This window comes from Oncorhynchus keta, chromosome 36 (genome assembly GCF_023373465.1).
Source record: "Oncorhynchus keta strain PuntledgeMale-10-30-2019 chromosome 36, Oket_V2, whole genome shotgun sequence".
NCBI lineage: Eukaryota > Metazoa > Chordata > Actinopteri > Salmoniformes > Salmonidae > Oncorhynchus > Oncorhynchus keta.
Genome location: NC_068456.1, coordinates 404,360 through 417,895, shown reverse-complemented (window position 1 = coordinate 417,895; position 13,536 = coordinate 404,360). Strand labels below are relative to the sequence as shown.

General features: G+C 44.1%; 1 protein-coding gene across 4 annotated transcripts in view; it reads right to left on the bottom strand.

Annotated features, from left to right (window-relative positions):
- LOC118369435 (arginyl-tRNA--protein transferase 1-like) overlaps positions 1-13,536 on the bottom strand; it is a 183,708-nt gene that overhangs the window by 82,203 nt on the left and 87,969 nt on the right. For all 4 annotated transcript variants that reach the window (XM_035753811.2, XM_035753813.2, XM_035753814.2 and 1 more), the window contains one exon: positions 5,571-5,603. In XM_035753811.2, the coding sequence (XP_035609704.1) occupies positions 5,571-5,603 (33 nt within the window). The remainder of the gene's footprint in view (positions 1-5,570; positions 5,604-13,536) is intronic.

Below are 13,536 nucleotides of genomic sequence, written 5' to 3'. Positions count from 1 at the left end.
AACACCCTGTCGTTCTCAACTAACATCAAGGCGGTGGCCCGTTCCTGTAGGTTCATGCTCTACAACATCCGCAGAGTACGACCCTGCCTCACACAGGAAGCGGCGCAGGTCTTAATCCAGGCACTTGTCATCTCCCGTCTGGATTACTGCAACTCGCTGTTGGCTGGGCTCCCTGCCTGTGCCATTAAACCCCTACAACTCATCCAGAACGCCGCAGCCCGTCTGGTGTTCAACCTTCCCAAGTTCTCTCACGTCACCCCGCTCCTCCGCTCTCTCCACTGGCTTCCAGTTGAAGCTCGCATCCGCTACAAGACCATGGTGCTTGCCTACGGAGCTGTGAGGGGAACGGCACCTCAGTACCTCCAGGCTCTGATCAGGCCCTACACCCAAACAAGGGCACTGCGTTCATCCACCTCTGGCCTGCTCGCCTCCCTACCACTGAGGAAGTACAGTTCCCGCTCAGCCCAGTCAAAACTGTTCGCTGCTCTGGCCCCCAATGGTGGAACAAACTCCCTCACGACGCCAGGACAGCGGAGTCAATCACCACCTTCCGGAGACACCTGAAACCCCACCTCTTTAAGGAATACCTAGGATAGGATAAAGTAATCCTTCTCCCCCCTTAAAATATTTAGATGCACTATTGTAAAGTGGCTGTTCCACTGGATGTCATAAGGTGAATGCACCAATTTGTAAGTCGCTCTGGATAAGAGCGTCTGCTAAATGACTTAAATGTAAATAGTTTTGATGTCTTCACTATTATTCTACAATGTAGAAAATAGTACAAATGATGAAAAACCTTGAATGAGTAGGTGTTCTAAAACTTTTAAACACACAAAACTGGTAGTATACCTCTGGGGCTCCTAGTGGGCACCACATCTGGAGGCTGGGTGGGGCCCCTGAGCTGTGACAGTCTGTCTGGGGCTGGGGAAAATGCCCGTCAGTGGAAGGCATGCAGCCTGTAAATTTCTTGGTACAGGCTCTGGCAGCAAACACTGGAGTCTTTGTCAGAGCCTAGGTTCACTTAGAATTTAGTCAGAAGTGAGAGAGTGGGTCTCCATATGTGTGCGAGAGTGATTTTTCTTACCCCCTCTGAGCATGGCCGTGAGTGTCTGTCAGTGAATGGTTGAGTGTCTATTTACTTTCGGTGTGTGTGTGCACTCATATGCGGTGCGTTTACGCACGGGTATGTATGTGTGCACTTGTGTGTGTTTATGCAGCAGACACGTGTAAGAGGTAGATCTTGTCTCACTCTAACCTGCGCGTCACCTCCCAGGTCAGCCTAATGGCTGTGTCCTTGCCACAATGACAACAACGTAAACATTCTCCACCGCTAAACAGTAAACTGCCTCTGAGGCCTCAAAAGGGGCCCAAATCCCTCTGATGGGCCCCCAAACTCCCCCTTTACTTCCCCCTTCTCCACGTTCTTCCCCTCTGGTCTAGTGCAGGGGAGTAAAAGTGTAATTTCTTAACTCAAACAAATGCACATTGCAGTATTGGAGTAGGAGCAACTGTTCCCTATGGTCAAATAAAATCTGAGATGAAAAACTTAGCTACAACTACTACCAGGTAGACTCCCCTCACAGGTATGCTTTCACTTTTCAGAATAAGAAGTCTGTGTGCGGTTTCTATAAACAACGACACTGCATAAACATTGCTATGGCAGGTTTGATTGAATTCCTGCCTGAGTGCTCCATGAGTTTTCAGAAGGCTCCGTGGCCAAAGTGGAGCAGGTTAGTGAGGGGCATTGATATTCATTAGGGTGCTGCTCATGGTCTGGTTTGGGGAAGAGAAGAGCCTGTGTCTGGGCAGACACACAGTACCAGTCCTCAGAGCTGTTTAGCTATCAGGCCTGGCACGGTAATTGTAAAATTGTGTAACCGACGATTATGGATGAACACCGTCATGAAAACTATGAAATAACACATATGGAATCACATAATAACCAAAAAAAGTGTAAAAAAGAAAAATCAAAAGTTTATATTTGAGATTCTTCAAAGTAACCACCATTTGCCTTGACAGCTTTGCACACTTGGCATTCTCTCAACCAGTTTCACCTCTGTCTGCAAGGCCTATATCATCTGCTAGCATATGTCATGGAGATACAGGTGAATCTGGTTGAGACTAATCCATCCTAATGACAGAGAATATATATTTTTCTCCCACTGTAATAAGACACACTAGAGAACAGATTTCTTCTTGATATCGAATTTCATGGTTAATAATGTGATTGGTGCAAGATTTGGCCCATGGCCCACACAGATCATGCTACAGTAGTTACATGTTGATATAAACTCTGAATATCTGAGGAAGGGTGAGAATACAGGCAAGCTACGAGCAACACAAAAAATGCAGAACCCTTCTAATGTAATCCCAGCAATTAAGAAGGGTGATAAGATGGTGACCTTATTCAAAGAGAAACTGTGTTTCAGCATTTTTATGAAGATTTCTATGCAGCCTAATGTTCAGCGGGCCCCATACTTTTTTGCTTGTTATAGAATTACCTAGATGATCAGATAGCTAGGTAGAGGACCTAGACTGTTCTGTAACAGAAGAGGTTAGAGCCATTATTGTACCATTTAAAAATTCCTCCCTTCCGTACACCTTTAATGAGGGTTTGATGTCGTTGATCCCTGAAAAGGATAGAGATATGACAGAACCTGGGAATGTTAGGGCCATCAGCCTCCTCAATGTGGACTGTATAAGATTCTTACCAAGACCTTTGCAATACGCTTAGAGAAGGCCTACCTAATATCAAACAAGTAGGATATCATACCATATCATATCAAGTAGGATGTACGAAGAACAGGTCCTCTAATACAAGGCTTTGACACCTAATGTGGTTAAAACCGCCATTAATAAAAAGCCAGACTACGGTTTGCAACTGCACATGGGGACAAAGATCGTACTTTTTGGAGAAATGTCCTCTAGTCTGATGAAACAAAAATATAACTGTTTGGCCATGATGACCATCAATATGTTTGGAGGAGAAAGGGGGAGGCTTGCAAGCCGAAGAACACCATCTAAACCGTGAGGTGGAGCACGGGGGTGGAGGCATCATGTTGTCAGGGTGCTTTGCTGCAGGAGGGACTGGTGGACTTCACAAAATAGATGGCAACATGAGGCAGGAAAATGTGGATATATTGAAGCAACATCTCAAGACATCAGTCAGGAAGCTAACGCTTGGTGGCAAATGGGTCTTCCAAATGGACAATGACCCCAAGCATACTTCCAAAGTTGTGGCAAAATGGCTTAAGGACAACAAATGATGATGGCCACTCCAAGGTATTGTGCGCCGCCAAGTGCAACAGCGCTCTCTGATTAAGCAGCCGTTTCAGTTTGGCAGCTGAGCGTGTCGGAGGGAGATGCATGTGCTTCGCGGTTTACCAGATCTTTTTCTGCAGTTATCTTGAAGATCACTCCGCAACCTAAATGCTGCAGTGCTGTCTTTCAGCAGCAGATGATGCGCTGTCAGCCAATGACTTGTCATTCCCACTCGCTGCTGTCTAAATTCTGACTGAGGTCAATCGCCCTGAAACACAAATACAGCGATGAGTTTCTCTTTGTTTCATCCAAGCTTTGAGAAATAATGAGGAGCACCCACAATGTGTTTTGTGTGGGGGAGAGTTTAGTAATGAGTCACTCAAAACGAACAAATTAAAAAGACACGTCCTGGCCAAACATCCACAGCATGATCAGGGTTGCCATGTTTGCGGTTCTCTCGCAAAATTGGGCAACTTTGAAAACGATGTGGGTGAAAATGTATTGGTGGCGGGTTTTGGGCCTACTTCTAAATCGCACAGCGCCGCCCCGGTATTTCTCTTTAAAAATAATAATAATATATATTTAACTATAACCTGTTGCTGCTGACTACCAGGCAGTGAGCAGGTTGTTACTTGCAGCACACGCGCACATGGTGACAACCTTTTACCATTTGTAGGTAGGCTATTTATATTGGTCATTATGAAGACACCCCTTTTCCGTAAAACATTAACGCCAAGAACTGATAACTGCGATAAGGCATTGGAAAAGGACTGTTGGCGCACTACAGCTCTTTAGATAAGTTTGCTCACAGGTGGTTTAAAGTAAATGGCATTCAAATGTCGACTTCTAACGGATAACCGTATCAAGAAAAGTGTTTTACTCATGCTCAGTTCTAAGGTCTGGAGCGCTAAGCAAGTGGAAATTTAAAATGGATGTTATGGAACTCGCTCGCATGCTTCTGATATGGGGAAAATGGGAAGTGAGTGGTTGGGCTGGCTGGCTGGGGACACGGCGATTCAGACATTTAGCAGGCCGGTGGTAGCAGTTAGCAGGCCGGGGCTAGCAAGTTAGCATACGGGCCTTAGAGGGACGTCGCGATCTGGAAAAGTCTGTGACATCGATAGACCAGTCGTGGAATTAGTAGGGTTCCAAGTAGCAGATGGGTCCAAGTCCAATTGGCAAAATTGGTATAGTGGTCCAAGAAACTGGCCGGTGGATCAGCTAACAGTCCAATATGCTATAGATAGCTAGCAGGCCGCAGTTAGCAGAATGGGCCTTCAGGGGACGTCGCACCTGACCGGCCCTTTTGGGATCCTCGGGCAGATTATGTCGGTATTCCAGTCATGAAGGATCGGCAGGGTTCTGTGCCCAGTACCGGCAGTAGAAGGGGTCCGGATATTGTAGCCGAGGAGTGGGCTTCAGGAGTAGCCCAGGAGCCCTAGTCGGGAGATGGGTCTAGCTTGGGATAGCCCCAGGCTAGTTGGTGCTTGCTCCGGGACGAAAACGTTAGCCAGGAGTAGTCAACCCGGGTTGCGGTTAGCTAGCTGCCATGATCCAGATGAAAGGGTTCAGAGTTTGCGGTAGGAATCCGGGGATACGGAGAGAAAAATAGGCGAGAGCTTTCCGAGCTAAAGGTTAGCTGACTGATAGCTGGTAGCTAGTTAGCTATCTAGCTTCAGTTGAGGTATTCCAGTTCGGAGGAAAATAGAAATACTTTAGAAAAAAAAACAGATCCACACCACATTGGGTGAGGCGAGTTGCAGGAGAGTATTTTGAAGGTGAGGTTCAGGAATAGTATTAAAAAGAATGCAAAGAAAAATAAATGTATAAAAAGATATATACAAAAAGATATATACATGGGGACGAGACAAGACAAATCTTAGATACTACACTATCTATTGCATCTTAGCCGCTCTCTCTCACTGCTCATCCATATATTTTATATTTCTATATTCTTATCCCATTCTTTTACTAGATTGTATGTATTAGATTTTGTTGTGGAATTGTTTGATATTACCTGTTAGATACTAAAGCACTGTTGGATCTAGAAGCATAAGCATTTCGCTACACTTGCAATAATATCTGCTAACCATGTGTATGTGACCAATATTTGCACATTCTTTTTCAAAACTGTACTTTGCTCAGATATTTTCTTTTCACATTGTCCATTCTAGCACAGTTCCAGCAACTATAGTGGATGCGTAAACAGGCCAGTACATCTCAGTAGTGTGAATCAGGCATTGGGAGTAATTTATACACTTTGGAAATGTAGAAGTATATAGAGTCAACAGGAGGGCAGGGGTACGTACCTCAAGTGGTGAGTCACAGAGAAATCTCCTGAACTGTAGAGGAGGGACAAGCAGCCAGCGCCAAGAGAAAGAAAAGGGAGAAAAATAAACAGTTAGTTATGAGGGTCACTTAATCTCTATAGGCCACGAGTTTCAAATGAAAACCATACATTTTCCCAGTAACTGTCTCTTGTGGTGTAACACTCCCATTCCTGTGCTTATTTAGATGTAATATATCAAATGGAGAGTAAATTCAGTATGCCAGAGAGGAAGACCGTGTTTTCACAAGAGGAAACATTTGTCTTGAGGATCATACCAGCGGCGGTCGGTGCAGTTTAAGATTTTAGATTTTTATTAAATGAGCATGGCCTTCGTATTACAGCATATTGGATGACTGTCATTCATATTCCATTCACCCAGTAACCAAGTTGACACATTCAATACCACCGTGTACACTGTTTCCTGCATCTAGCTGATCTAGGGTGTAATCATTAGTCCAAAACAAGAGTTTCTAATGGACAAATTCAGGTAGGTCCATCCCCTTTCAGTTCCACTTGCTTCAGATTAAGAAACATTTTGAATTGGCAGGATTAAAGGAAACCCTGATCACCCACCCACACAGTTCACTTTCAAAGCAGACGCAAACAAAAAGCATCATCGCTTTGCTAGTTGTTTAACTCCTTCTCGCATCTACGCACACTCATCTTTTCTCTTCTGGACTTCACAACTGTTGTGCACAACAACAGTTGTCAGACCAGGTGAAAAAACCTCTCCAAGCCAAACCTTCATACCATAACCGCTACACAGAGCGCTACCACATCCGCCGATATTGCCCTTCCATACCTATGGCGAAAGGTGGCAGATCTACAGCGGTGTTTCTCAGACCATGAGACTTCCCAAAAATCGGTCTTCTCGTGGAAATGTCTGTAGCGTCCGAATGGTTTGGCCTACAAACTATGACCACTCTGTGGAAAGACTCACGAACACAAAGGTGTTCTCCCTTTTGGCCTAGGGTACACACAAGCATCACAAGAGTCGTCTGAAGGGCCCCGGTAGCAGTTTAAAAAATTAAGTATACAGTATTAAAATATGGGGTATAAATACATGTAAAAAAAATATTTAAAAAAATAAAGATCCTGATCTTCTACAGTGCATTCATAAAGTCAGACACCTTGACTTTTCCCACATTGTTACGTTAGTCTTATCCTAAAATGGATTAAATATCCCCCCCCAATCTACACACAATACCCCATAATGACAAAGCAAACAAGTTTAGAAATGTTAGCAAATTGTATAAAATAAAAAAACAAATATTACACGGAACCCAAACCGGTTGCGCGCGTGCGCTATCGTGCATAAATGTATTTTGTCCCCCTACACCAAACGCGTTCACGAAACGCAGGTTAAATTATCAAAACAAAAACTGAATCAATGTCATTAATTTGGGGACAGGTCGAAAAGCATTAAAAATGTATGGCAATTTAGCTAGTTAGCTTGCACTTGCTAGCTAATTTGTCCTATTTAGCTAGCTTGCTGTTGCTAGCTAATTTGTCCTGGGATATAAACATGGAGTTATTTTACCTGATATGCACAAGGTGCTCTACTCCGACAATTAAGTCACACATAAAACAGCCAACCTAATCATTTCTAGTCATCTCTCCTCCTTCCAGGCTGTTTCATCTTTGAACTTATATGGTGATCGGCATCTACACTTTCATAGTATTACCACGACCACCGGCAAAACAGTATGTATGTATGTAGATATATTATATATATATATATATATTATATATATATATATTTTTTTATCTTATAGGAACATACCACAGGCACTATCTGATGTGCGGAGACATTTCACTGCAGCTAATGTAGAAAGAAAAGCTGTGTACATTTGCAAATACTGGGCCAAATCATATGTGAAGAATGCAACAAAGATGCAGAATCATCTGGCCAAGTGCATAAAGTTCCCTCAGCACTCACAACAAGCAACCTCTGACAAAAGTCCCTCTACTTCTATTCGAGGTGGAAATGATGAATCAGACACCTTATCGATAGCAAAATCTCATGGTCCTCCTGGAATCAGAAGTTTTTTTGACTCAATGGAGGAACATAGTCAGAGAAATGCTGATGAATGTCTTGCTGGAGCTGTGTATGGATCTGGTTCACCTCTGATGTTCACAGGCAATGTGTAAGAGATTTCTGAATGTTCTTCGCCCAGCATACACGCTTCCAACCAGACATGCTTCATCTACTCATTTTCTGGATGCAGAGTTCAACAGAGTTCAAGTGAAGGTCAAGCAAATCACAGACTGTATTGCAAACATCTAGGATGGTGGTTGAATGTTCGTGGCCAAAGTATAATAAACTAAATAATCTCTACCCCTCAACCAGAATTCTACAAGAGCACATACACTGGTCTCTACCTTGCAGATGAGCTGAAGGCAGTCATCAATGACCTTGGACCACAGAAGGTATTTGCACTGGTGACAGACAATGCTACGAACATGAAGGCCACTTGGTCTAAAGTGCAGGAGTCCTACCCTCACATCACACCCATTGGCTGTGCTGCTCATGCATTGAATCTGCTACTCAAGGACATCATAGCATTGAAAACAATGGATACACTCAACAAGAGTGCAAAATATATGGTTAGGTATGTGAAGGTTTATCAAGTTATAGCAGCAATATACCTCACCAAGCAAAGTGAGAAGAATAAGAGCACCACATTGAAGCTGCCCAGCAACACCTGTTGGGGGTGGTGCTGTCATGTTTGACTGTCTCGTGGAGGGGAAGGAGTCTCTCCAAGAAATGGCCATATCACAGTCTGCCGATATGGACAGCCCAATCAAGAGGATCCTCCGAGATGATGAATTTTGGGACACAGAGTGGTAAGCAGCCTTAAATCTATAGCAGTAGCCATTGCACAGATTGTGGGAGGCAATGGCATCCTGTCTGATGTTCAAACTCTGCGAGCAGATGTAAGAGAAAAAGTCTGTACTGCCCTGCCCACTTCACTGTTGCTCCAAGCAGAGGAAACTGCAATTCTGAAATGCATCAAAAAACCTGAAGACTTGTGCCTGAAGCCCATACATTCCCGCCGCGTACTTGTTGGACCCCAGGTATGCTGGAAAGAGCATCCTGTCTGGTGCAGAGATCAACAAGGCCTATGGTATCATCACTACCGTGTCTCGCCACCTTGGCCTGGATAAGGGCAAGGTTCTTGGCAGTCTGTCGACGTACACTTCCAAGCAAGGGCTTTGGGATAGAGATTCAATAAGGCAGTCGTCAGCCACCAGGTGGAAGGGACTTTGAGGATCTGAGACCCTGTTGCCTCCATCATCCTCCAAATCCCACCAACATCAGCCGCCTCAGAGCACAATTGGTCCTTGTTTGGGAACACACATACCAAAGCACACAACAGGATGACCAATACAAGGGTTGAAAATTGGTTGCCATTCTGAAAAATGTGACGCTTTTTGAGCCTGACAACGAGCCGTCCTCAACAAGGTTGGGAAGTGACAGTGAAAATGAGGCCTCAGAGTCTGATGTTCAAGAGGTGGACATTGAGGAGGACCAGGGAGATGTCATGGAAGCCTGAGAGGAACACAAACAAAGCTTTAGTTTCGAGACAATCATTTCACAGATGTTTAAACCATTTTGGGAGATGCAATGGATTATTCAATATTCCCTTTTGTTGTTCAGTGAAATCATCTCATGAAGTCAACTAATTTAATTAAAATTAAATTTGTAACTAAATTGTTTGTTAGTTTTTTTCCATTGGAGGGATTTAATCATTTGCAATTATGTCTACTTACGATAAAGGTAAAACGTTAATGTTTGTCTATATATATATACACACACACACACACACACACACACACACACACACACACACACACACACACACACACACACACACACACACACACACACACACACACACACACACACACACACACACACACACACACACACACACACACACACACAGTGAGGCAAAAAATAATTTAGTCAGCCACCAATTGTGCAAGTTCTCCCACTAAAAAGATGAGGCCTGTAATTTTCATCATAGGTACATTTCAACTATGACAGACAAAATGAGAAAAAAATCCAGAAAATCACATTGTAGAGGATTTTAAGAATTTATTTGCAAATTATGGTATAAATATATATACATACACTACTCAAAAAAAATAAAAGGGAACACTTAAACAACCCTATGTAACTCCAAGTCAATCACACTTCTGTGCAATCAAACTGTCCACTTAGGAAGCAACACTGATTGACAATAAATTTCACATGCTGTTGTGCAAATGGAATAGACAACAGGTGGAAATTATAGGCAATTAGCAAGACACCCCCAATAAAGGAGTGGTTCTGCAGGTGGTGACCAAAGACCACTTCTCAGTTCCTATGCTTCCTGGCTGATGTTTTGGTCAATTTTGAATGTTGGCGGTGCTTTCACTCTAGTGGTAGCATGAGACTGAGTCTACAACCCACACAAGTGGCTCAGGTAGTGCAGCTCATCCAGGATGGAACATCAATGCGAGCTGTGGCAAGAAGGTTTGCTGTGTCTGTCAGCGTAGTGTCCAGAGCATGGAGGCGCTACCAGGAGACAGGCCAGTACATCAGGAGACGTGGAGGAGGCCGTAGGAGGGCAACAACGCAGCAGCAGGACCGATACCTCCGCCTTTGTGCGAGGAGGACGTTAGAATTATTATGAATAAATGAATAAAATAATATCCCCATTTGAAATAGAACTGTAACTAAGTAAACTTACTCTGTTTTATCATATCTGATTAACAATATGAGTTCATAAGAAGGGATTGTGTGACACGGACAAGGAGTAATTAAAGTTAATGAACACCATTCCAACTACGAAGAAACGAATGGGTTGTGGATTAAGTAAACAGATAATGTAGTTAACCTATGGTTGAACCGACAAAACTGAGCTCTGGGGTGTTTTAGATAAGGAAGTGAGTGCATTCCTAGGTTTTCTGTTAATTAGACCTGTCAGCTAAGTGGTGATCGATAATGTTGGGGGGTCAAAAGTTAATTTAGTTATGTTGTGTGACCTGTGAGTATGTTAGTAAGTTAGAATGAACTATTAACCTCACTTTGTCCCGGTCGAGAGGGGATTCTGTTAAGCAATGAAATGACGTCATGTTATTGTATATAAACTATTGCTCGTGATAACGCGCTCCGAGAATAAATTCTGTTACCCATTATTGAAATGGCTGGTCTCCGTCTATTTTATGCAAACAAGAATCTTACAAATTCTCATAAAATAGATAAAGGGTTTTCAATGAATGAAAACACATTGGCATAATTAAATTAGAGTAACAGAGGAGCAGGAGGAGCACTGCAAAATGACCTCCAGCAGGCCACAAATGTGCATGTGTCTGCTCAAACGGTCAGAAACAGACTCCATGAGGGTGGTATGAGGGCCCGACGTCCACAGGTGGGGGTTGTGCTTACAGCCCAACACCATGCAGGATGTTTGGTATTTGCCAGAGAATACCAAGATTGGCAAATTCGCCACTGGCGCCCTGTGCTCTTCACAGGTGAAAGCAGGTTCACACTGAGCACATGTGACAGACGTGACAGTCTGGAGACGCCATGGAGAACGTTCTGCTAACTGCAACATCCTCCAGCATGACCGGTTTGGCGGTGGGTCAGTCATGGTGTGGGGTGGCATTTCTTTGGGGGGCCGCACAGCCCTCCATGTGCTCGCCAGAGGTAGCCTGACTGCCATTAGGTACCGAGATGAGATCCCTTGTGAGACCATATGCTGGTGCGGTTGGCCCTGGGTTCCTCCTAATGCAAGATAATGCTAGTCCTCATGTGGCTGGAATGTGTCAGCAGTTCCTACAAGAGGAAGACATTGATGCTATGGACTGGCCCACCCATTCCCCAGACCTGAATCCAATTCAGCACATCTGGGACATCATGTCTCGCTCCATCCACCAACGCCACAGACTGTCCAGGCGTTGGCGGATGCTTTAGTCCGGGTCTGGGAGGAGATCCCTCAGGAGACCATCCGCCACCTCATCAGGAGCATGCCCAGGCGTTGTAGGGAGGTCATACAGGCATGTGGAGGCCACACACACTACTGAGCGATTTGTGTGATTTTGTTGTGAGCACATTCAACTATGTAAAGAAAAAAGTATTTAATAAGAATATTTCATTAATTCAGATCTAGGATGTGTTATTTTAGTGTTCCCTTTATTTTTTTGAGCAGTGTACTTTGCACATATTACCATTCATTCCCATATATTTCCACGGAATGTTTCCACCTCTGAATATCCCCCCAAAATGTGCAACCCCACTCCAAAGATATTTGATCGGGTTCAAAGTCCGGGCTCTGGCTGGGGGCTGCTCAAGGACATTCAGAGACGTATCCCAAAGCCACTCCTGCGTTGTCTTGGCTGTGTGCTTAGGGTTGTTGTCCTGCTGGAAGGTGAACCTTCAACCCAGAGCGCTCTGGAGCAGGTTAACATCAAGGATCTCTGTACTTTGCTCCGTTTATCTTTCCCCTCGATCCTGACTGGTCTCCCAGTCCCTGCAGCTGAAAAACATCCTACGTTATGATGCTGCCACCACCGTGCTTCACCGTAGGGATGGTGCCAGGTTTCCGTCAGACGTGACGCTTGGCATTCAGGCCAAATAGTTCAATCTTGGTTTCATCAGGTCAGAGTCCTTTAGATGCCTTTTGGCAAATGCCAAGCGGGCTGTCATGTGCCTTTTACTGAGGAGTTGCTTCCATCTGGCCTGATTGGTGGAGTACTGCAGAGATGGTTCTTGGGAAACTCTAGAGCTCTGTCAGAGTGACCATCGGGTCCTTGTTCACCTCCCTGATCAAGGCCATTCTCCCACGAGAATGCTTAGTTTTCCCAGGCTGCCAGCTCCAGGAAGAGTCTTGGTGGTTCCAAACTTGTTCCTTTTAAGAACGGAGGCCAGTGTGTACTTGGGGACCTTCTACGCTGCAGTAATGTTTCGGTACCCATCCCCAGAACTATGCCTCGACATAATCCTGTCTCGTAGCTATACGGGACAATTCCTTCGACCTCATGGCTTGGTTTTTGCACGGTCAACTGTGGGACCTTATATAGACAGATGTGTGCCTTTCCAAATCATGTCGGGTGGCAGGTAGCCTAGTGGTTAGAGCATTGGGCCTGTAACCAAAAGGTTGCTAGATCGAATCAACAAGCTGACAATGTAAAAATCTGTCGTTCTGCCCCTGAACAAGGTAGTTAACCTACTGTTCCTAGGCCATCATTGTAATAAGAATTTGTTCTTAACTGACTTGCCTAGTTAAATGAAGGTTCAATAAAATAAAAAATGTTCCATCAATTGAATTTACCACAAGTGCACTCCAAATCAACTTGTAGAAACGGATCAAGGATGATCAACGGAAACAGGATGCACTTTAAGCTCAATTTTGAGTCTCATAGCAAATTGTCTGAATACAATTGCAAAACATTTCTAAATACCCGTCTTCACTTTGTAATTATGTGGTAGTGTATCTATAGAGGATTTTTAAAATGTATTTAATCAATTTTAAAATAAGATGTAGATTTGTCAAGGGGTCTGAATACTTTTGGAATGCACTGTATGTGTGCCATTCATCGTGTGACGGGGCAAGACAAAAGATTGAAGTGCCTTTTGAACGGGGTATGGTAGTAGGTGTCAGGTGCACCAGGTTGAATGTCAAGAACTGCAACGCTGCTGGGTTTGTCATGCTCAACAGTTACCCATGCATCAAGAATGGTGCACTACCCAAAGGACAGCTAACTCGACAAAACTGTGGGAAGCATTGGAGTCAACATGGGCCAGAATCTCTATGGAACGCTTTTGACACCTGTAGAGTCCATGCCCTGAAGAATTGAGTCTGTTCTGAGGGCAAATGGGGTGCATCAATGTTTTGTACACTCAGTGTACTGTATGTATATGCAGAGAGAGTGAGAGTAACTCTGCAAACTTAAGT